Source organism: Dermacentor variabilis, chromosome 7 (genome assembly GCF_050947875.1).
Source record: "Dermacentor variabilis isolate Ectoservices chromosome 7, ASM5094787v1, whole genome shotgun sequence".
NCBI classification, from domain to species: domain Eukaryota; kingdom Metazoa; phylum Arthropoda; class Arachnida; order Ixodida; family Ixodidae; genus Dermacentor; species Dermacentor variabilis.
Genome location: NC_134574.1, coordinates 160,206,386 through 160,229,998, shown reverse-complemented (window position 1 = coordinate 160,229,998; position 23,613 = coordinate 160,206,386). Strand labels below are relative to the sequence as shown.

The window sequence follows — 23,613 nt, the reverse complement described above, 5'->3', positions numbered from 1 at the left end:
AGTCTCCAGGATCCCCAAGACCCAAAAAAGCACGTATGTCAAAATAAAAATTCAAGGCAATGTTAATCGTCTTCTTCGACATTAATGGAATTGTAATGATAGAGTGGGTTCCCAGTGGTCAGACTGTTAATCAACACTACTACATTGAAGTACTAAAAGGACTTCGTGAAAAAATGAGGAATAAAAGGTCACAGTTGTGGGGTGATGGATGGCTGTTGCACCAGGACAATGCACCCACTCACACGGCCCTATCTGTCAAGCAGTTTCTGACCAGCAAAAACATTACTGTGATGGGACATCCTCCTTATTCACCTGATTTGGCTCCATGCGACTTTGTTTTACTTCCTAAAGTTAAATCTTGCTTAAAGGTAACCCATTTTATCTCGGTTGAAGAAGTTCAGGCAAAAACGGAGAATCTCCTGAAGGGCCTTCCAAAAACCTCGTTCCAGAACTGTTACCAGCAATGGCAGCACCGAATGCAGAAGTGTGTGAATGCAGAAGGGGACTACTTTGTAGGTGATAATGTCACAGAGAACTGATTCAGTAAGTACAATAAGTTATTGGACCAGTCTCGTTTCTTTTGTGTCACACCTCGTATTCTCTCATCTTTCGAGTGCAGTTATGTACATTGCTTGCAACGTCTCTTGAATGCTTGAATCTACACATGTTCAACAAAGAGATGAAGAGAGTCAATTGTTAGCCACTGCATTTAGTAGCAAAAGAAAATTATCTACGCATTCTTTCTTCAAAACCCCTACCAGAACTCAGCCATGGGTCTGAATACTTTCTGCATACCTTTTGCACCACAAATACATGTGTTGACAAGCCGGAAATAAGTGACATTAATCATATGCACTGACCTACTGCAACACCCTTTCTATACAACATCATGGCAATAAAGTTCACTGCCAACACTGAGGTAAGATCAAAATGCGTCGTTGATGCAATGCCAGTGCACCCGTCACAGCGGCAGGTTGCCGTGCCACCCTCTTGGTGGCACGTGACCGCAGAAAAATTTGTCTCTTTGCTGCCAAGCATTTCGCGGCACGGTGAACACTGCATTGCAAGTGTTTGATAATAGAAAGCCCACAGGGAGGCATTGTCGCAAGTGCGCCAAAGATAAGAGCACATCTATGAAAGCAGAAAACAAAATACAAGGTGAAAATCTAGAGCCGAAAGCAGAAGAAAACAGCACGTAATGTTTGCCATGTTTCGAAGGATTTCATATTTTATTATTATTACTATATCCGATAAAGGAAGCAGCAACATTGTTGCTTGGAGTTCTGTTTTTACAGCCAAGCAATAAATTTTCTATTCTGCAACTAAAAGCAGATGAAAGTATTAAATGGTGTTGTTTATATTGCCACGACGCCATCTGTGCCCAACCACGCTGACGACGAGAACGACGACCTCGTGTGTGCAAGCGAGCGTGCTAGAGAAGAAGAAGCTAAAACTGAACGCTTGTTCTAATTGTCTAGATTAAAATAACGCTCTCTGCTCTTGTCTCAAGTGAGCCGTGACACTGGTGGACGTGCTGGGTATCGCATCATCGCCTAATGATAGGGACGACTCCTGCGAGTAGCCCTGCGTCCAGCCCTTCAAGACATCATCCACGCGTCGAGACACCTGTGCACCGTGCAAGCCGCCGCCTGCAAGGTCTGTGCCCGGAATTTGGTCTCTTGCAACGAACTTCGTCAGCGACCTCAACGACTCAGGAAATGGCGATTGCAAGTCCAACACAGGTGACTATCCAAAACCATCTAGTCCCCTCAAGCTTCCACGGTGACACGTACGAAGACGCCGAAGACTGGCTGGACCAGTACGAACGCGTAGCTAAGGTCAATCAGTGGCGTCCGGACCAGAAGCTTTCCAATGTGTACTTCGCTCTTGAAGGTAGCGCAAGGACGTGGTTCCAAAACCGCGAGGCACATTTGACAACGTGGGACGAATTTTGCCGTCGGCTACTTGACACCTTCGGAAGCACTGATCGCCGAGATAATGCACAACGACTTCTCGAGTTGCGAATTCAGAAGCCCAATGAAAGTGTCTCCATGTTTGCCGAGGACATGTCTCGTTTGTTTCGTCGCGCGGATCCCAACATGCCGGATTCGAAGAAGCTAAGCCATCTCATGCGCGGCGTCAAAGAACAGCTATTCGCTGGTCTCGTGCGGAACCCGCCTACAACAGTGGAAGAATTCATTAAGGAAGCCACAGCAATCGAGCGGGCGCTCCAGCAGCGTTGTCGGCAATACGAACGCCTGACTAACGATGCGCCTGCAGGAGCCGCAGTACTCACAGTGACAGACGAGACCTCGCTGCGTCAACTGATAAGAGACATTGTGCGCGAGGAGATTGCGAAGCAAACTGTGACACCGAAGGAGTTTACTGTTGCTTCGGTCGCTGAAGTTGTTCGCCAAGAAATTCGGCAAGCATTAGCACCTCCTGAGCCGCTCCCTGAACCGAGTCCCGAGACGCGCTTCGAGCCACGCGCATATAGCTACGCAGATGCTGTCCGTTTGACAAGGACGGTGTAGCCGAACAACTAACTGCACTTCTGTTCCATCAAGGTATTGCCATCGCTCGGGGTATCGTCAGCCTAATTGGTGGTCGCACAGAGGTATTACTGACAAATTTTACCAATGAACGCCGGCACATCAGTAAAGGCACCGCTGTGGCGTCCTTTGACGAAATTGACCACGTCCAACACTGCTTTGCTGTAAAAGAGGAATCAACCACCGATACGATGCCATCTACACCCGTCGTCGACGTTGACCCAGGTTTAGCGCCGCAACAGAAACAAGGGCTCAGAGAACTGATTGACCATTTTAAAGACTGCTTCTCTACAACGTCCCGAGTGCGTCAAACACCACTGACGAAACACCGCATCATTACGGAGGAAACAGCAATACCCATCCGACAGCATCCGTATCACGTGGCTGAGAAAGAGCGTGAAGCAATACAGCAGCAAGTCAAGAAAATGCTGGACGATGATGTTATCCAGCCGTCGAAAAGCCCTTGGGCATCGCCCGTGGTACTCGTTAAGAAGAAGGATGGCAGCCTGAGGTTTTGCATCGACTATCGCAAGCTCAATCGGGTTACGAAAAAAGATGTGTATCCCTTACCACGCATCGACGATTCCCTCGACAGGCTGCGGCATGCACATTACTTCTCATCGATGGACTTAAAAAGTGGATACTGGCAAATAGAGGTCGATGAGCAGGATCGCGAAAAGACTGCGTTTGTGACGCCTGATGGGCTCTATGAATTCAAAGTTCTTCCTTTTGGTTTGTGCTCCGCCCCAGCCACGTTCCAAAGACTAATGGATACTGTTCTCTCAGACCTTAAGTGGAAGACTTGCTTAGTGTACCTAGACGATGTGATTGTTTATTCTGCCACATTTGATGAACATCTCAGTCGGCTACGGTCAGTTCTTCAAGCCATACGGTCCGCTGGGCTTACCTTAAAACCTGAAAAGTGCCACTTTGGCTATCAAGAACTACAGTTTTTGGGCCACATTGTAAGTCACACAGGCGTCAGACCTGATCCTGAGAAAATCGCAGCCGTCGCAAAGTTTTCAAGGCCTACGGACAAGAAGGCAGTCAGACGCTTCCTGGGCCTATGCTCATATTACCGGCGATTTATTGCGGGTTTTGCACGCATCGCCTCACCGCTCACCTGCCTAACCAGAGAAGATGTCACGTTTGTGTGGGGCGAGGAACAGGAGGCTGCATTTAACGAGTTGCGGCACCGTCTACAAACTCCGCCTGTTCTTGCCCATTTTGACGTGGATGCGCCGACAATGATCCACACCGACGCCAGCAATGTGGGTCTAGGTGCCGTCCTTGTTCAGCGGCAAGACTGCGCTGAGCGAGTCATCGCTTACGCGAGTAGAACACTGTCGCGAGCCGAGTCGAACTACTCCACCACAGAGAAGGAATGCTTGGCTGTAGTATGGGCCGTTACCAAGTTCCGCCCGTACATATATGGCCGCCCATTTCAAGTCATAAGTGACCATCATTCTCTCTGTTGGTTGACCAACATGAAAGATCCATCTGCACGTTTGGCACGCTGGAGCCTACGGCTTCAAGAGTACGACATGACAGTGGTCTATAAATCGGGCAGACAGCACTCCAGATCACCGATCGAGTCGTCAGGCCGAGATGATGACGAATCCGCAGGCTTTTTAGGAGTTGTTGGTGCAGCTACCATCTCTCAACAACAGCAAGATGACCACGAGCTCGCTTCACTAATTGATTTCTTAGAAGGCCGCACCACAAACAAGCCCAGATTGTTCTCAAGGAACTTGTCATCATTCTGCATACGAAACAGTGTTCTTTTTAAGAGGAACTTCTCTTCAACAGGGAAGAGATATCTACTGGTTATCCCTAAAACTCTCCGCAGTGAAATCTTGCAGGCCTGTCACGATGAAGCTACGTCGGGCCACCTAGGCTACACAAGAACATTAGCACGGATCAAAGAGAAATACTACTGGCCACGGCTAGCAACACACGTGAAGCACTACGTTCGAACGTGCCTTGACTGTCAGCGACGAAAAGTGCCACCTACGAAACCTGCCGGACTATTACATCCCGTTCAAGTGCCGGAAACACCGTTTGCACAAATTGGGATGGACCTTTTGGGCCCATTCCCAATATCAACTGCAGGAAATAAGTGGATCATAGTTGCGACAGATTACCTTACGCGTTATGCAGAAACCAAAGCACTTCCGCGCAGCACAGCAGCCGAAGCCGCGCAGTTCTTCATCGAAAACGTCGTCCTTAGGCACGGTGCTCCAGCGGTCATCGTAACCGACAGGGGAACCACATTCACGGCTGAACTTTTGCGAACTGTACTCACGCTCAGTGGCACAGCACACAGAAGGACGACAGCTTATCACCCGCAAAGCAATGGACTTACGGAGCGCCTCAACAAGACTCTCGCAGACATGTTGTGCATGTATGTCGATGTGGAACACAAGAACTGGGACCAAATATTACCATACGTAACGTTTGCTTACAATACGGCTCGGCAAGAAACAACAAGAATGACGCCATTCAGTCTCCTCCACGGTCGAGAAGTGACTACAATGTTGGATACTATGCTTCCTCATGATTCCAGCGATTCCGAGAATAACGCCGCAGATTTTACAGAGCGCGCCGAAGAAGCAAGACAGCTCGCACGCGTTCGCATAACTAGCCAGCAAGACCGTGATGCGCGACGTTACAATCAACGCCATCGATGCGTCGTTTACCAGCCCGGCCAAAGAGTCTGGATTTGGGCTCCAGTACGCTGCCGAGGCCTCGCGGAGAAACTTCTGCGCCGATACTTCGGATCGTACAAGGTTCTACGACGCCTTAGCGACGTCAACTATGAAGTCATTCCTGACAGCCAATCCTGCTCGAGGCGCCGTCAGGACCTGCCTGAGACTGTGCACGTGGTGCGCATGAAACCTTATTTGGCTGAATGACATGGACACTTGCTGGTGGGCTGGACACCGGGTGCTACCCGCCAAGCATCGGGACGATGCTCCTTCTGAAGGGGGGCAAATGCCACGACGCCATCTGTGCCCAACCACGCTGACGACGAGAACGACGACCTCGTGTGTGCAAGCGAGCGTGCTAGAGAAGAAGAAGCTAAAACTGAACGCTTGTTCTAATTGTCTAGATTAAAATAACGCTCTCTGCTCTTGTCTCAAGTGAGCCGTGACAATATTAACAATACAAATGTCATGGTTGCTAAAAGAGCACATGCATTGTTCCATCAAAGACAAGTATGTACAACGTGCGCTGCAAAACAGTGCCCGTGATACAACGGTCTACAACACTGTATGGTAGAGCCAACATGAGAAAAATTGGAAAACCAAACACTGTTCCAAATACTGGTGTATGGTAAACCAATTTTCATATGGCAGTGGCGCCGTGTAGTTTTGGGGCCCCTTCAACCACAATTACCGTGTTGCAGCTCATATTGAACGCGGCCATGCAACTATACAACCTATAATATGCCTATAGTTTGTGGCAAGATGTTGGCACAAGATGGAACAATAAAACTTTTTGGGTGAGTTAGTTCATATTGTGAGGAAATAAATCTAATGTACAAAATTCAACACAAAGATGTAGTAAGAGACACGGACCAGCGCTGAGCTGGTCCGTGTGTTTCTTACTACATCCTTGTGTTACATTTTGCACATTAGATTTATTTCCTCACAGGATGGAAGATTGAGAACTGTAAAATGAGCAATTGCATGCTCCCCACTTATTTTTTTTATATGAGATAAAAAAAAACACATTGTTGCCTCAAATGAAATTTGCATGTTTTGGTACTAGAGACAGGTAAAAAATGCTCTTTGTCAGTAGCAAAAGTAGGCAAAGCATTAAATTGTGCCGTTATATATTTAACAATATAAATGCCATGGTTGCTATTATAAATAACATATGGATGCTTCCATCAATGACACAAGTATGAATATCTTGCTGCCCATATAACCACCACATGCCTACAGTTTGTAGCAAGACATTGGCATCTAGTTGGTATGGTTCTTTTGGTATATGACAGTGCTACAGACAAAACACAGAGAAAAGAAAACCACAGGATAAGCGCTGTCCTGTGGTTTTCTCTTCTCTGTGTTTTGTCTGTCGCCCTGTCATATACCAATGAAAAAAAGTGGGAACAATAGATCAGAAAAATAACAGAGGTAGGTAGTGTGAACACGCTTGCAGGGGAACGTTCGCTAGCAGCCACAAGCATTTGTACAGTCTGATCGCTTTCAAGAAGTGCAATACAGCTTTTGTGGCCTTGTGCATGCAAGAATGCTTTGGCCAAGGTCCCAGGACCTTTCCCTCTGCGAGCGAACTGTCATCTAAAGGGCTGAGTCTAGCTTGCAGAGCACATCATTGAGCGTTTATGTGAGAAACAAGCGTAAACATAACATAGCCCTTCATTCCCACCTGATATGGCTCTGGAAACCTGCTTGAGCCAGCAGGCACTGGTGGTGGGGAGCCCGGAAGCAGCCCAGGCACAAGGTGTAGAAACATGGCGTGGACGTCGGCAGGGGCACCCTCACCCAGGATCTGGTACCATAGCAGGAAGAAACGCACACCTTCCCTGCGCAGCTGCCATTGGATGAAATCACATTAAATTCATTTACTCATTTACAGTACTGCAAACATTTTATTTTCGAACCCACCCTTTCACATCTGGGGCATATAGCAATCTACCTCGGAGACTAAGCTATATTATGGGGCAGTATCCTCGCACAATGAACAAAGGTCATAAATAGGCGACACATAAATTAAGCCCATCATTTTACAATGCCATTTCAATTTAGGCAATCCTTCTGTATAAGAGGAAGCTATAGCTAAGGATCTTTTACCTAAAAATATGGGACTGGAGAAATCGCTTTTCCTCACAACCAGTGCACCAATTTTCATAATGTTTGCTGCACTGAAGGGAGATTAAAACTGCCAAATATGGAGTTGCTAGAATTAAATTTTCTCTCTCAAATACAACAAAGTTCATTCAAGTCAGTTCAGCAGTTGTCTCATAAAAGCATTTCTGTGTTTTACATACATGTGGATAGAAAAATCAGAGTGGGCTTAAGCTAAAGCTTCCTCCTAAGGCTGTAAGTGTGAAAGACTTTTCTCCGCACAAATTAAGGATGCGAGAGCAGGATCTCACTGGCACCTCAATTTCACATGCGGCTAGTTTGTTTGTAGTGCCCAAAAAGCAGTAAGAATAATATGCACAATTGCATAACAGAGGCTGTTGACTATTTGTAGAGCCATTATAGACAATTGAAACCCAGATTAATGTCAGAGCAGGAAAGTCGAAATATTGTGCCTAAAGTGAGGGGAATTAGACACAAAATGCACCGTCTATTGTGAAGAGATACAACGTAAACTGTTCCATAATTTTTTTCGCACACCAACGCATGAAAAGAAGGGGAACAGAGGGGCCTGATTTTCATTAGTCGCAATCATATGATGCTAACAGACACCAAGGGCTAGAAAAGCATAAGGGAAATTATTTGCGGTTTTTAACTGAAGTGTAGAAATTATAAGTTACGGGGAGACTAAAATGGACAAAAACAAAAAGACAACTTTGCGCCAGTGGTAGCCAACAAGTGTTGGCCGACGGGTGTTCTCACATTCGCAATCTTGGACATCTGTGTATGTGTACACAACCTGACCCTGGGAGTGTGAGCCAGGGCCACTCATGGCCATGGCAGCAGACTCAAAACTAGGTTTCCAGCGGTGCAGAACCCTCTCCAAATTGAGGCCAGTGAAATCCTGCCCCAGCCGAACGTGCATCTGCTTTCAGAGGAACTGGTGCAGCCATGTGACAGAGTTTCTGTCCGATTGCGGTCGTGCTCGCAGCTTGAAGGCGAGTGTGCCTCCGACCGCTCCGAGCTGGAGCACAGCACTTTGACTGAACCAGTCGAATACGTTTAGAGTGCTCAATTTTAACCATCCAAATGTAAACTGCATCTTAAGAGCACTCTAGAGCCCTTGAAGGCAACCAGTTGAATGTACCCTTAATTTTTTTTCATAGCAGTGAGATGAAAGGTGCCTACCCTCAAAGAGTTTCCTGGGTGCAGGAATTTTCGAAGGATGATGCGGACACTGTGCCACTGCCATCGCTGAGCCAGCAGTTCAGGAAGCAGCACCAGAATTCTCTGAAACAATGTACATGTCAGAAGCATTCATTAGTTAGGCCTCTGGGAGAAAAACAGTATGCCCTGTCCTTACACATTGAGTATATACCCGCCCTCCCTTTTTTTTACAGTAAGTGCATTTGAAAGGTTTTCAGTTTATTGTCTCTGTTGAGTAGGAATTTCATCTTTCTATATGAATCATACAAGTGTCGCAATTTCAGGGGGAGGAGGAGGCTAAATGCTTATTGCCGGATGAGGCCTTCCCTGCTGGTGACGGAGTGCACTTGACAAGTTGGCATGAAAATGCTTACAAAGTTGTAATAAATGCAATAGAAATTGCCACATGTGGCATGTAAATAATCCCAGAGGATAACCTTTCATTCCTATAACAGATCAGCAACACAAATAACATGTAAATGTGCACAATTCTGCACCAGAGTCACTAAAACATTTCACAATGTTACACACATGGAAATTCACACATATATCTGCCTTTAAGGTTTGTAACTGACACTTTTTTTTTTCTTTTATCTGCAGGTATGGCCCTGTCTGACAATTTTCAGGTTTCTTCACAGTTTCATTTTGGTGCCACTGCGAAGACGTTTTGTGAGCTGTATTTTTGCCACACTGCTACTTAAATTTTCTGTTGTCCTTGCCTCAGATTTGCTAAGTGATGCTGAAGTGATAGCATTTAGGTAGCACCTTTAACACCCATCAACTAAATGAGTGCCTTCATGAAGACCTGAAAGGTATTTGAAGAATTGTTGTGAAAAGCCTAGTAATCACAGGAATGGTAATAAGAGTGCATCACCTTATTCACGTGACCATGTCAACATACCATGTGCTTTTTTTATAAACTGAATAGAAATTTTTTTAAATGCCTGTGGCAGGTAGTACAATTCTGCTTCTGCCGCTGAATTACCCCTAGAGGCCGCTGTTATTTTCCTGATAAATTAATATGCATAAGCTAACTAACAAAATTTAACTCATTAACTTATTAAGTAATCATTTAGGGCACATATTGCACTCTATGAATTCAAGCCTTGGTGCTCTCAAGGCAGATCCACTAGGGACAAATTTAGACACCAGCACCAGTTCTGAGTAAAGCACTGTCAGAGTAAAAATGCACTGTTGTCCTATTCATATTTTTATAAAAATGCCTTTTTGAAGCACAAGCCACTGAAGCACAAAAATAACTGTAATGCCAATTTATTTCATCACACACTTCAGGAATGAACATCTCAAAAACTTGTGTCATCCCCAGATTCTGTTCCAAGTGGATATGCATTGCGAACTCACCAGCTGCAATTCTTAAATTGCCACATGTCCCTTAAGTTGATTAGTTACAAAGGTTATTAGTAATGTACAACTACAATGAAAAAAAAAAACAGATTAGCAATGCTTAATATTCAGAAATGTATGTGTTGAAATTGTTATGAAGAAATATTCTACAACCGGTGAAGACTGATTCAGTTTATTTTTTATGTGCCAGTGCTATAATTATGCTATTACATGAACCATAAATGAGCACTCTGGGATCATTTGAACCATCTTGTATATAATTGCCATACATGTTTAAAAAGCAACACCCAAGCATTTTTGCATTCCACGCTCACAGAAATGTAAGCTTATAAAATAGCCGCTCCTGCCAATCATACCTCAAATATGTATTTCACATTGTCCAGCTCTTCCTTTTGAGTCTTGTGCACTGTGAAGCGAAGAACAAAATCAAATGTCACAACTCGAACTGGTCAAGATTAAATGTCTGCTGCAAAAATAAACAGGAGTGCCACAAACCTCTCTGTCTAAGCATCCCCTCCAATGAGGTAAAGACATCATGAAAGATGCAGTAAATGTGGCTGTAGTTGATCTCAAAGAATGTCTTCGCCTCTGCAGTTTCCACATTGTCTGCAAATGAATGATTTAACAAAGTTGTCAAAAAGTGACAGCTGCCACTACAGTAACAGAAATCACAACGAAGGAGCCATACTTAGTAGAAAGTGTAAGCACATATTGCAGTAGGGGCGCAAGAATATTAAAAAAGTTCTAATAGTGTCCTATTCGATTAGATTTTCGAACCAAATAGTCACTATTCATAAATACAAATATTTTTAAAATAGTTTTCAAATTTGAAATCATCATTATTGCACAATCAAATATATTATTGGTGCAGAATTGCGATAAATCTCATCCTGGCACTGTCATAATAAGCATAAAACATAAAAGGTTGCCTGGTGGAGCTCGCTACATTGCTCAGGAACAAGACACTTCCGGCTATACCCCGATCATTCGCACTCACCATACAGTGCCGAGAATGTGAACTCCTTGTTCTCAATGCTGTATTTGTGCTCTTAATAAACAACACAACGTTCAATGTAATCACAGAAACTTGCTAATGTTGTGAATGTACGAGGATGAGGACGTAACTTTATAATAATGGTGAAAACAGCCGTTAAAGTTTCGAAAACTATTACAAAAATACTGAATATTTGATTTAGTCTCAAAAATGACTATTTGCATACACCTACATCGTAGCATATATATAACATTTTGGGGGGGGGGGGGGGCATCACATTTATAATGTGGGCTTACTGTGTTGTCGATGGTGTCAAAGTACTGCAAGTTCATGCATTCGACATATGTAGAAAGATTGTTCACAAGTGCAGGAGTGCGCACTTATTATACATGCAGCTTTTCCATTCCTCAACCAGTTATACCATCGTTCACAGTTTATTGGTGTTTGCGATTTTTTTTATAACAATTAATATGTGCAGCCATACACGTGTAATTCAAGTGTGTAACATATCTATCCATTTCAAGCAAGAAATTATGGTACACCATGCAGATAATTCGACAAGCTCCGTGAGTATATATCGCAAGATAGGAACCCAGAACACGACAGAAGTGTGTTTACTACACAAGCGGAAGTGCAAGCGGCTCGTGCAAAACCAGCAATGCAGCCGGCATGCATTTGTGTATAGCCGTCCGTAGACTAAAGAATCGGACGGGATGACAACGTAAACAAAAAAGGTTGCTGTCTGCTAAGCGCAAACATTACGCAAACAGGCAAACTGCCTCCAGCGCATAAAGCCGTTTCCGTCACGGTCCCACAGTGCGGAATGCGCATACGCGTACTCTCGCAAAGCACGCCCAGACGCAAATTTACCGTTTGAACAGGAATCGTGCGACGCGCTCGACCCGTGCGATGAATTTTTAATCGCTTGACGTGCGAAGCACGGTCGCTGCACGTTCCCGTGTAACCTGTTGACTCGCCCGCCACCAAGAGACTTACCGCGTCAGAAAGTGCTTTCTAGCTTTTTTTTTTTTTTCAAGAATGTTTGATGCGGACGCGTATGTAAATTATCGACCGAAAAGCTTCGGGTCGCAGTAGCACGTAATCTGCTAGCAAAAACACGAAACGAAGCCCCACTCGCGGGGCAGCGGACCAGGAAAACCGCATAATCCAGGTTACTAACCTCCTCTTCCGATCCGCTAGTGCGATACCTTACTTTTCTTTTTTTCTCTCTTTTCTTAATTGCAAGACTAATTTTACTCGGCCTCGGTGACAACTCGTGGCGCGGGAGAAAGCGGTGACGAAGGGTTGGAAACAGCCCAGCATCGCCGATCAGCAAAAATTCCACGTTTCACGCAGACGTCGGGGGCTCGTCGCGCAAAGCGATGCCGCGAATCCGCCCACTAGTCAGCATGCGATAAACAGCCCACGGGCGATACAGGTCAAGGTGGCATCTTTAACGGGTTGCGGTAGTTGGACCCCTCTTCGCCTCGCCATCGATACAACGCGGTGTGGTCGCTGGTATGGCAGAAACAGGGTCCCGTTCACGAGCGGCGTTTGACAGCCATACGGGCGATTTTAAGCCTGACCGCCCATCGCTCGGGACGGTGGCGAAACTTCTCAGGCAGCGGCGTGTCGCTCGCCGATCAACAGCGGCGAAAAAAGCAGCAGAAGCAGGTGCACCATACGTGCGACATTATCACGCCTCTTGCGAAAAGCCTCCGTTACGTAAAGACCAAAAAGAGAAAACACAGAGGGCACAGTTACCTAGGTAGACCCGAAGGTGTTTGAGTCGACTGAGGGAGTCTCGCTTGGGTTCGAGCACCTTTTGCGCCGACTTCCTGACGTCGACGTGCTGTTTCTTAATGAACATTGTTCACCGCACTCGCAGACGCTGCCGACACTGCATTAAAACGAGCCGGGCAAGCGCACATCATCCCGCTAGCAGGGGCAGATCGCACTAGCATCCGACAACAGCTCCAGCATGGACACCCCGCAACAACCCCGCACAGCAAACTTCACCACCACGCATACCAGGCTTAGCCTGGACCTCAGGGCGCTTCCAGTCAGGTGTTGCTTTTTGGCATTCGTGCTTGGCTTCCGGCTACGGCTGCCTGCTGCGCCTCTGTATGCCTCCAGGCGCGTCCTCATTCCCGAGCAAATTACCGCGCCGCAGTCAGCTGAAGGCGGCAGCACCGTTCAACGCAAAGTGGCGCGCTTTAGCTTCATCCACACTCGTTCAAACACAGAATACCTGTAATAGGCTGCAACTATCATAGCGGGCTTATGTGTTCTAGGGTTTACCGTTTTGCACATAAAGGTATTTTGCGCATTCGAACACATCAGAACAATTAGACGTATCTTCTGTTGTCAAAAGAAACTAATACTTTGGTAGGGCTAAAAACGGTCTTGTACCGTACGGATTAACTATTCCTTATCGAAAATTGCGCCATCCTTAAAATCCATATGCGACGAACGCACTTCTACTTTGCTTGTACTTAATTTAAACTGAGCCGCACATAATACACCAATGAGCTATGTTCTACAAACAACTAGGAAACGGTGAAAACATGTGGCAGTGCGTTGCTTCGTTCTTAAACAAAAATAAATTCGTGTAATGGTGCGTCATTATATGTGATTGAATACGTCGTCTTTATTTCACTGGCCCATCACTTCATAACCTTATTTTACGCACGTGGCGCAGACTCTGGGCACGCGCGCACACACACACACATTCAGTGGAGAGCCCGTATTGATTTTTCTTCCAGAGCGCATCCCGACCACTTGGACAGAATGGGTGTACTGGCAGGCATCAAATGACATGATAAAATGCGACAGGGGCGCACGCCGTATTGACGCGCCAAGGTAAATGTTTTGGGTGTTATGCAGATTGCCATTTATATGAAAATACTTATAAGCCGTACGCAGTCATGCACTTCTTAAATTGAGTGTGCACAGGTACGTGTGTTTCATGTTGTAGACTGCTAGCCATATATATATCAGATTTTTTGAAAGCCGGAACGGTTTGCTGGAATCCTTTCGACTTGTTATGCGTAAAATGAAAGCAACTTGCCTTCACAAACAATTCTCGTGGAGATGGCTTGGGTGGCTTCACTGCAGTGCTTCATTTCATGCGGTGAAACCCACTTACAAGCTGGACGAGTAAGTTGGCTTCACCACGTAAAGGGTGATAATGTGAAAAAGCCGGAGTTTCAGACAACTGCTGTGTGCGCTCATTTCTGAGGCTATCGTTTGTTACTAAACACATATATCGGAGATAGCCAAAATCAAACATGAACATGTGAAGCTTCTCAGGAATTAGGCACCAGTGGAACGCGCTAAACTCCTTCATGCTGCTGCTTCATATTATTTTTCTCTTCTTTTATAGATAAAAATGCCTTGGTTGCTCCTTGGAACTGCTGTCTTGGAATTGATATGCCTGGGCACAACTGTAGACTCCGCTATTATTCGTGAGTATTTCCTCGAAGCCTTCATTCTCAAAGCTTAGGAATGCATTTACGCGGAAGCGAGGGTGTCCGAATCACCACAATAGATCGTCAGCTGCAGCTGACGCTGACGATCTAGAGCTTTGGTGATAAAGAGTGGCATATAGATCTTCGCATATAGAGCTTTCAGTGAATACCCATAGTAGGTAGTACGCCTTGTCGTTCATTGCTATAACCCAGGAGACAAAGGTTCAAAGGCCACTCCCTCGCGATATATGCTGTCTTCGGACAGCGTTGGTTTTGTGTACAACAGCTAGTTGGCACTCCGGTATAGAATACAAGTAAATCGAGGTTCTGCCTATATACGCTTTCGGAGCGGCTTCATGTGCTACAGGCACAAATTCTTCAAGAGCTTCAGCCACTCGCAAAAAGTCCACTAAAAATTTTGAGACAGACTTACGCAATTGTGTATGATGTAAGATTAGCGATAGATTTTTTTTTTCTTTTTAGCTGAGAAGATGACCAACTCGAGTGACAGACATTAGATATTTCCAGTTGCAAAATAAATGTATAATACTTCATGCATATTTATTTTGCATTTGGAAGTGCCACTTAGTAAACCGCTTGTTACTTGCTAAGTCGCTTGTGAATAAAGAAAAATAAGTCCTTAACAGACTGCATTTGAACTACGAGTCACTATATCGAGTTAAAATGTGGTGGTTACATGCATGCGTATGTCGTTTTTATCTGTTATTTTTTTGTTAATAATGACTGAGTGCTGGCCCTGCGCATGCGATGTCCATGCACAGTTCATGTTAAAGCTTTTTTTTTTACCAGTCATTAACTTATTTTTTTTTCTTGTATCAGAAAAGCGCCTCATTGGAACGGCCTGCAACACAACAGCGCAATGCCAGGCACTTCTACCAAAAAGCCAATGCATATATTCAAGCTGCTTTTGCATAGGTGGCCACTACTACAGCTGGAAAAACAACAGCTGCATCCCACGTAAGTTCCCTTGATTTGTACGCATGCGGTGAATAAGATGCATGCGTATTGATTATTCGTCTGCTGCTCAATTGTCTTGCTACATATTCTCTAGAAAATGTCAATGTAATACGGGTTATTGATAAACATTGCACGCGGATATAACGAATTGTGGGATATAATGGAGTAAATGTGAAAGTATTCTTAATACCAACGTGCTACGAATTCGCTTATAACGAATATCGGATATAATGGATGCATTTTCGCGTCGGATCGAACTTTGTTAGAGTGCGGTTCAACATATATTACATAATTACACAATTCAAGAGGAAGGCGCGATGGGCCCGACTGAATAGCGGAAGTATAGAGTTTTTAAGAGAGAACACCTAGGCGATATTCGTCAATGAGTATATATCGCCAGACAATAAGCGTTTGTCCTCCAAGGCGCTTGCCTTGAAGAAGGGATAAGGGTGCACATCTGGGCGGAAAATTGTCAGATCAAGGTGCGGAAATCTCCTGACAGTTGGGTATTTCGCATATCGCTTCTGATTCTGATCTATCTATTATTACCTAACCTTACATAAGCCTTCCGATCTTCAATCTTTAAGTTGTGTCCAATGGCTTCGTACTTTTTACCTGAATAACTTGATGCTTATTTTTCATCACCCTGCCGTTCACTAATCCATTTCAATGTGCAAAGCCTGCAAAAGAACACGGTTGGCATCAGAAATCTTTATCATCTACCCATCATAATTTATCTGTTATTTATGCCAGTGAAACCTGGCTCTGCACATCTCACAATAACTTGTATAGCTTTCCTTCATACTGTTCTGAATACTGCCATGGCGATAACAGTAATTATGGTGGTGCTGCTATTTTTGTATCCTCCGATTTGCGTTTCCAGAGACAATCTGACTTGACACTCAACATGGCAAACTGTGAATCTGATTGGGTCAAATTTCAAGATACATTTGTTTCACAAGATAAGAAAAACCTAATAGCTGGTTGCATCTATCGTTTACATTCATAATCTGGAAGCGCGTTTTGCCTAGCCCAATGTGATTTGCTGTATAAATTAACATTCAAGCAGAAAAATGTCATTATCATGGGAGATATTAATACTAACCTTTTAGATACATCAAACTCACTACTTAATGATTATGTTAGCTGCCCAATGGGTTTGTATATGACAACCTAATTACTTTTCCAACTCGTTGTCCCATAAATAAACAGGGCACTCTTATTGATCACATATTATCTAATCTTCTTATAACCCTGACTGTGATGTTGATGAAGCTTCAATAACCGATCATTGCCCAACATTCATGCATTTATCTTTTACTGCTGGCACTATCGATACAAAGTTCACCTGAAATAAGTTTAATTCATCAGTATTTATTGAATTAATTACCACTTCAGACTGGTCCCCAGTAAGGGCATGTGATAACCCTGAAACTGCCTATAACACATTTTCAAAAATAATTTCCAATGCTATTGCAGATTCCGCAGTAGTAATGAATTGTAAAAAAAAACGTTTTCAGCTCCTCGAAGCCCATTGTTATCCAGTAGTTCGCTAAGTAGTTTACGCAAAGAAAGATAACTTTTACAGAAAAAAATAAACTGCTGTTTAACACTGCCCTTCACGAAACGTATAACAAATATTCTAACTTATTAGGAAAATTACCCAAACAGGCTAAAACTAGGTATTATGAAAATGAAATTACGTGTGCCGGTAAAGATGTAAAAAAACAATGGAAAGTATTAAACAGTTTTTAGCTTTTTCCTTCGTCCCGCGACACCTGACGACATAGTCACAGTCATTTCCAGTCTAAAAAACACAGGGCCTGGTCTTGGTAACTTCAGCTCATCTCTCATAAAGATGATAGCGTACTTAATATCGAAATATTCTGTCACATAGTGAACCTTCTCTTTCAGACAGGAATGTATCCAAGCTCTTTGAAAAAGGCCTAAATAATCCCAATTTTCAAGAAGGGAGATAAGTGTCTAACATCTAACTACCACCCTATTGCTATACTTTCGTTCTTTAGTAAACTTGTAGAAAAAAAATCGTAATATGTTTGTCAAGTTATTTATCAAAATTTCGCATCCTAATGGGCACCCTAAACAGTTTCACAGTTTGGTCCCAAATTGAAAAGGCTTTTCACGCCTTAATGTTCAGTGTAGCTCGCATGAGAGAAACGCATGCGACATGCACGTAAGATGTGTGTCGAAATGAGAAGTCATGCAATTTTATAGTGTCCACGTGGAATTGATCTTTCCATTTTCCATATTTACATGTTTCCTCTGTTCCACCTTTGGATCAATCAACAGTCATGCTCCTTGGTGAGAACTGCACACACGACAACGAGTGCAGCTCCCACCTCATGTGCAGCGCCCAACGGTGCACCTGCATGCCAGGATACAAACAGGTCAAGGATTGGTGCGAGCCAACACAGATGCAAGATGGTACGCATGCAGATATTCTACCACCTTTCAAAAATAATGGGCCGTCACCTTTTGTTTTACACTCGTGCTGCCCAAGCTATAATAGTTTCCATCGCTCATTTCTTACGGTGGTATTCAGAAGGTGAAATAGAGTATAAGCGGCAAAGAACGACAGTCCCATCATGCAAGACACAAACGCACTCCAAGAAGTGAAAGAAGGCGTCTTACTTTTGCATACAGATGTACATATGTATGTTTCAAGAGCTAGTTTTCCTAATGTTTACAATACCAAGAAATACAGGTAGCCAGTATATTAATTGACAACATAACATTTGCTCACTGTGCTATTATTACTAGTAAGTTCCTTATTGACAAATCTACAAGGTTGGGTGGTTGAGCTGCTGTGGTCCAAGCAGCCAGGCAATTCACAAGTATCATATTAGCATGTACCAGTGCACATGAAATTCTTGCTGACAACTGTGAAGCCTATTGGAAATATGTGGTATAATCTATGCAACTGGTGCAAGAAACAAAAGAACACAGGACATTGTGAGATGTCCTTCTATGGCAAAAGTCCATTCCTAAAGAGGAGAGGGAACATCTATTCTGAGTGACTTCTCCTTGTGGCAACGCTGCACTATTAACTGGAGGTGAATTTACAAGGAATGTGTTGTAAAGTTACAGCTGGGTCAGTATAACATAATGATTCCTTAATTAGCTCGATTTTATTTCTTTTTCATCCACCATTCATGACCGGCTGATCCTAGCGGTAACAAAGGCACAGCACCGTTGAGATCATTGAGGAGAAGAATTGGAATAGAAGTGTTACAATATTCTGGCCCTGCAGTCACACCTGTTTGTGCACAAGAAAGGGCGTTAACTGAGGGGCCCGATTTAGATTAGCCATATCATAAGCCAACAAACACTGACACCAAGGACAACATAGGGGAAATTACTTGTGCCTAATAAATGAAATAAAGAAACGATAAATTAATGGAAATGAAATTGGATGAAAAAACAACTTGCCACAGGTGGGGAACGATCCCACAACCTTCGCACTACGGTAGAGCATCGCATGCGTAATGCAAAGGTTTAGGGATCGTTCCTGACCTGCAGCAAGTTGTTTTTTCATCCACTTTCATTTCCCATTATTTTTTGTTTCTTTGTTTCATTTATCAAGCACAAGTAATTTCCCGTATGTTGTCCTTGGTGTCAGTGTTTCATGGCTTCTTATATGACTGTTCGTGCATAGTAGGATTGTACCTGCATCATGTCCTACAGCATCTGAGGAGGCTGCATAATCTAAGCATGTGATAATGATAGTAACAAGTATTCATGTGTGCATATCTTTATGCAGACACCGAGCGGTTTATGGAGTTCCCACAGGAACAACCCAACCTGCTCGTTGTCATACTTAAGGGACTTGGCATCATTGCCCTCAAGGTGTCCCTCTTCTACCTGCTGGCAAAGTAAGTATCTCGTAGCAGGTACATCAGGCTTTTTCTGATGCACTGTTTTTCCGACGCCTTGGATGTTTAAATTAAATGCCACTATTTCTTCAATAAAACAGCGGTATATACTCCACAATGCCAACAAGAACCCTCATGCCAGAATCAAACAAGAGAGCCAAAAATGTTTATTTAAATAAAAATAAAAATACTGAAACAAAGCTAATTTTCATGAAGTTTCTGCTAGGGTGTCCAGACTAATTTCTTCTCTTGCTCTTCAGTAGGTATAAGGGCAAGTTGTTTGAGAATTAAGAATGCCTGTCCTGTTGATTGTTTTTTGCATCATCTTTGTTCGCTTGATAGTTACATGAGTGTACATTTCTTTACACGAATTGGTGTTCAGTAGACATTATAATAAAGTATTCAACGGTCAAAAATGCCAGTCATGCCTCATTAAACCACACATGTGGTGGAATGAATTAATGGGCTTCGGATTCACCAACTAAATTTCAACCCACAGCCACTCCTCAAACAAATTGGGTGGAGAGAGGCAGCACACTTTTAATGGTTCTTACAGTGTGCCACTCAACATATGCAAGACCCAAAGCAATTGGATATTCACAGTAAGGCTCAACACACCCAAACTCAGCAATAACAATGACCCATGTTCAATTTACTCGAGTGATTGATCGATTGAATGATTGACGACCACACAGGAGGATTGTGTCTGATGTTCCAAAGCAACACATGTACTGAGATGATATGGTGTAAGACTACACATTAAGTTATACCACATGCGTTTTTTGACATGCGCCACATCAATTTTGTTTCTAAACAGTCACTATAAAATAATGTCAAGAAAATATCAGCGTAGGTGATTCTTATTCAATGTTCTGGGCATAATTCTTTCTGCCTGCGAGGCAGGAGCATAACCTCAAGCAATGCTTATGTACATTTCAGAGTGATGTGTTTCTCTTGCAATCACATGGTGAGTCAGCAAGAATATACTGCCGGCGAAATCTACAGCCCACCAACCAAGCCCTGTAAGACATCTACACTTCATGAAAAGAATTCCCTGTTATCTTCTCTTCATAACTGTGTGCGAACCTTCATGTAGAAAACAGTAGACATGGGACAGCAAAAAGAAACTTTCATCCTATATCTTCCATTATGGGTGTAAGCATGGAGAAGTTGCCTTCCACATCTAACCATTGCATTTAAACAAAAGTGTGTTATTTGTGTTGATAACATACCTATTGGTAATAATAAGAATCAACTTTAAGAGCGATTATGTCCCGGAACTTTGCTTGGGTCTTAGGAGTACATCTTGTACCGGAACTCATGTGATTTTACAGGGCATGCTCAGAAACTAAGACAGAAGTGCAGGAACTTTTCCATACTCTGAACAATGTAGATATAGATATAGATGATATTGACATGACATTGTCACAGTACTACCCTGATTATTGGTACTGTCAAAGTCAAGGTAACATGCACTGCCCTAGTGGTACACTGCAACTTCGCTATTTCCATGTTTAGGAGAAGCCCATTCATCAGTGTTACACTCTAGTGTTGCATGACCGGGCATGAATTGGTACATTGACAACTCAAGAAGAAAAGGTGTAAGATATCCTGAACAAGTGTTTGCACACATCATGTAACCTTTTCTGTAATGTGAACCAATTAGGCATATTAGTTGTGCTTGTTAAAGCATGCATATCAACACATGTGTGGAGCTGTCTACTTCTTTTCTCAGCAACAATTAGCAATGGAGCCTCCAGAGTCCTCTCCAGCTCCATCTTTGAGGGGAGCTACACATACACTCAATTACCATTCCTGGTGGGCATCTCTTTGTCACTGATGTTCTGCACATAAACGCAACAGCAAAAAGACAGAAAAAAGAAGACAGAGAGAGAGAAAGAGCTCACACACAGCACTACAACAGAGGCTGAAAAAGCAATGATGCATGACATAATAGTCCTGCAACAGTGCATGACAATAACAGGGTTGACAAAGTTTTACTTGCAGGTTCACAGGAACAGCTGGCAGTTAGCATGCCATACCCCTCCACAATTGCAACCGGTGCGCAATACCAGGTGCCACTCTACATAGACCAAACGGTAAGACCTTACCAGTCATAAGCTAAAATACAAGTCACTGCTGTATTTGTCACTTTATTTTTTGATTGCATGATATAGGGTATGCAACAAAATGAGGATGAAAAAGACATGAGGCACGCAATGAGCTTGCCGTGTGTCTTGTCGTTTTGTCCTCGTTTGCCTGTACTGCTTGCATAGTGTCGCCTTGGCATCGTAACTAGCCCATTTCTTCAAGTTGGACAGTTCATTTGATCAGCTGCTGCCACTTTATACCGAATAATTGCTTTCGTGATCTGCTTCTGTTTGTTGACTTGATCATTATCATCATTAGCAACAAAAAATTAGAGGGTCAAATAAACCTTCTTCTTGCAGGTGCAGTTCCCTAAGGAGCAGACACCCAACTATACCGGAGAACAACCTACTACACCTCAGCCTGCTTTTCCAGCTTAAGCCCACGTACACACACTGTGCCAAGTTGTTCTTGCGTACCACTGCACTTATTTGAGGCAGGCTACCACTACAGCTAAACTGCTGGCTAACCTCTTTCACTAAAGCTGTATCACTTGAAATCATTCTACCAGCTGAGAATGCAGACATTCTGTCTTCCAATTTGTGCTTCTTCGTGCTCTCATCTATATGCAAGGCAACCAACGATTGTTTAGAGAGATAAATGCACATGTTTGACGTGTATAACAATGTCACGCATAGTGTGCTATTATTGTTGCTGATAAATGATCCAAACTGTCATGCCAGGGCTGAATAGTAATAATTGTGGTGGAACATATTGAAGCTGCGCTGTGAACTGTGATGGACAATGGAGGTCTCCAAATTAATTTTGACCGCATAAGTTTTATTCTGCTCAATCGTGGAATTTGATGTCCCGAGGGCTATGAGAGTTGTCGTAGTGAGGGGCTGAAAATAAATTTTAACCTGGGATTTTTTTTAACGTACATAAAACCATGTCGCATTTGTGCTTTTGCATTGCGTGCTTGTTGCGATAGTGGAGGAATATGGTAGCCATGTATGGTATGATAACTATGTAGCCACTGCGGCTAAGAACTGAACCTGCTACATAACGTGCTCAGCAGCAGAATGCCATAGCCTGCCGTTGAACCACCATGGCAATTCCACCTGGTTTTCCTTTAAGTGCACCTAAATTTAAGCAGATAAGCATTTTTGAATTTTGATTTTATTGTAATGCACTAATTACAATCGTGAGCCAAGCCCTCATGCTCGGCTGCAGAATACCATAGCCACTGCAACAGATCAGGCGCGGTCAACATGCTTTTCTTTACGGAGAAAGACTTCCAATTACAGAAAGGCTTGCTGAACAGAGCTTGTCCTTTGTCTAGCAAGTTTTTGTCGTAAAAAGTGCACAGCACCTCGTGCAGTGACAGTCAAACACCTAGCTTCAACTTTTGCATTATTGACACTATCTAAATTCTGGGGTTTTGCATGCCAAAACGATGATACGATTACGAAACACGTCATAGTAGGGGACTCCGAAGTAGTTTTGACCGCCTGGGGTTCTGTAATGTGCACACAATGCACGGTAAAAAGGCTTTTTTGCATTTTGATCCCATTGAAGTGCGGCCATCATGGCAGGTATCGGCACATGCGGACTACCAGGAAAAATAAACTGCACTCACTCATTACAGAAAGAAATAAAAGTGCCACAAGACTAAAGCACTAATAATAGTACAGTACCACAAATTAGAGTCACTGCAAATTGTTTTTATGAAAGTGAACATTCAATTGGACTAAGTATAGTCCAGATAGTTGAAGAAATTACATTAAAATAGAAAAATTGTTGATAATGACCTCCAATGAGCAAAACCCTCTTTCATACCTATCAAGCTTGTATGATATCACTTTTTTCATTCTGTGATTTCATGCTGGCATTTTGTAAAGTAACTCTTTTTACTTTGCTTAAATATGTTTTGCACTCATGTTTGTAAACCTCAACAGAAAAAGTAAAAAAATAAAGAAAATATCTGTACTTTGCTGTAGTGTGTTGATTAACAAGTGTAGTCTTGCTGCAGTGCAGACAAACAAATATTTAAGAGCAGAGTCCCAGACTCTGTCACACCCAATGGAAAGCCTTGCACACACCAGTGCTACACGACTTGGCAAGTTTTGTCAAGCTTGCCACTGCTTTCCCAATTTGCATGAGGTGGAGTACTTGGACAGAACTTGGCTCTTGCCATGTACAATCCAGACAACGGGCCTCAGAAATGCTCCATAC

General features: G+C 43.4%; 2 protein-coding genes across 7 annotated transcripts in view; one reads left to right on the top strand and one right to left on the bottom strand.

Annotated features, from left to right (window-relative positions):
• LOC142588306 (ral GTPase-activating protein subunit alpha-2) overlaps window positions 1-13,000 on the bottom strand; it is an 84,941-nt gene extending 71,941 nt beyond the window's left edge. For all 6 annotated transcript variants that reach the window (XM_075699899.1, XM_075699900.1, XM_075699901.1 and 3 more), the window contains exons 1-5: window positions 12,714-13,000; window positions 10,451-10,561; window positions 10,312-10,361; window positions 8,573-8,674; window positions 6,948-7,112 (exon numbers count right to left, since the gene is read on the bottom strand). In XM_075699899.1, the coding sequence (XP_075556014.1) occupies window positions 6,948-7,112; window positions 8,573-8,674; window positions 10,312-10,361; window positions 10,451-10,561; window positions 12,714-12,819 (534 nt within the window). In that variant the 5' untranslated portion in view covers window positions 12,820-13,000. The remainder of the gene's footprint in view (window positions 1-6,947; window positions 7,113-8,572; window positions 8,675-10,311; window positions 10,362-10,450; window positions 10,562-12,713) is intronic.
• A 510-nt stretch (window positions 13,001-13,510) lies between these two features.
• LOC142588311 (uncharacterized) lies at window positions 13,511-23,406 on the top strand. Its single transcript, XM_075699911.1, has 8 exons — window positions 13,511-13,811; window positions 14,335-14,416; window positions 15,260-15,397; window positions 17,708-17,842; window positions 19,179-19,290; window positions 20,230-20,312; window positions 21,298-21,389; window positions 21,741-23,406. Exons 2-8 carry the CDS (start codon window positions 14,341-14,343, stop codon window positions 21,816-21,818), a joined length of 714 nt encoding a protein of 237 aa, XP_075556026.1. The 5' UTR covers window positions 13,511-13,811; window positions 14,335-14,340; the 3' UTR covers window positions 21,819-23,406.
• Window positions 23,407-23,613: the final 207 nt, after the last annotated feature.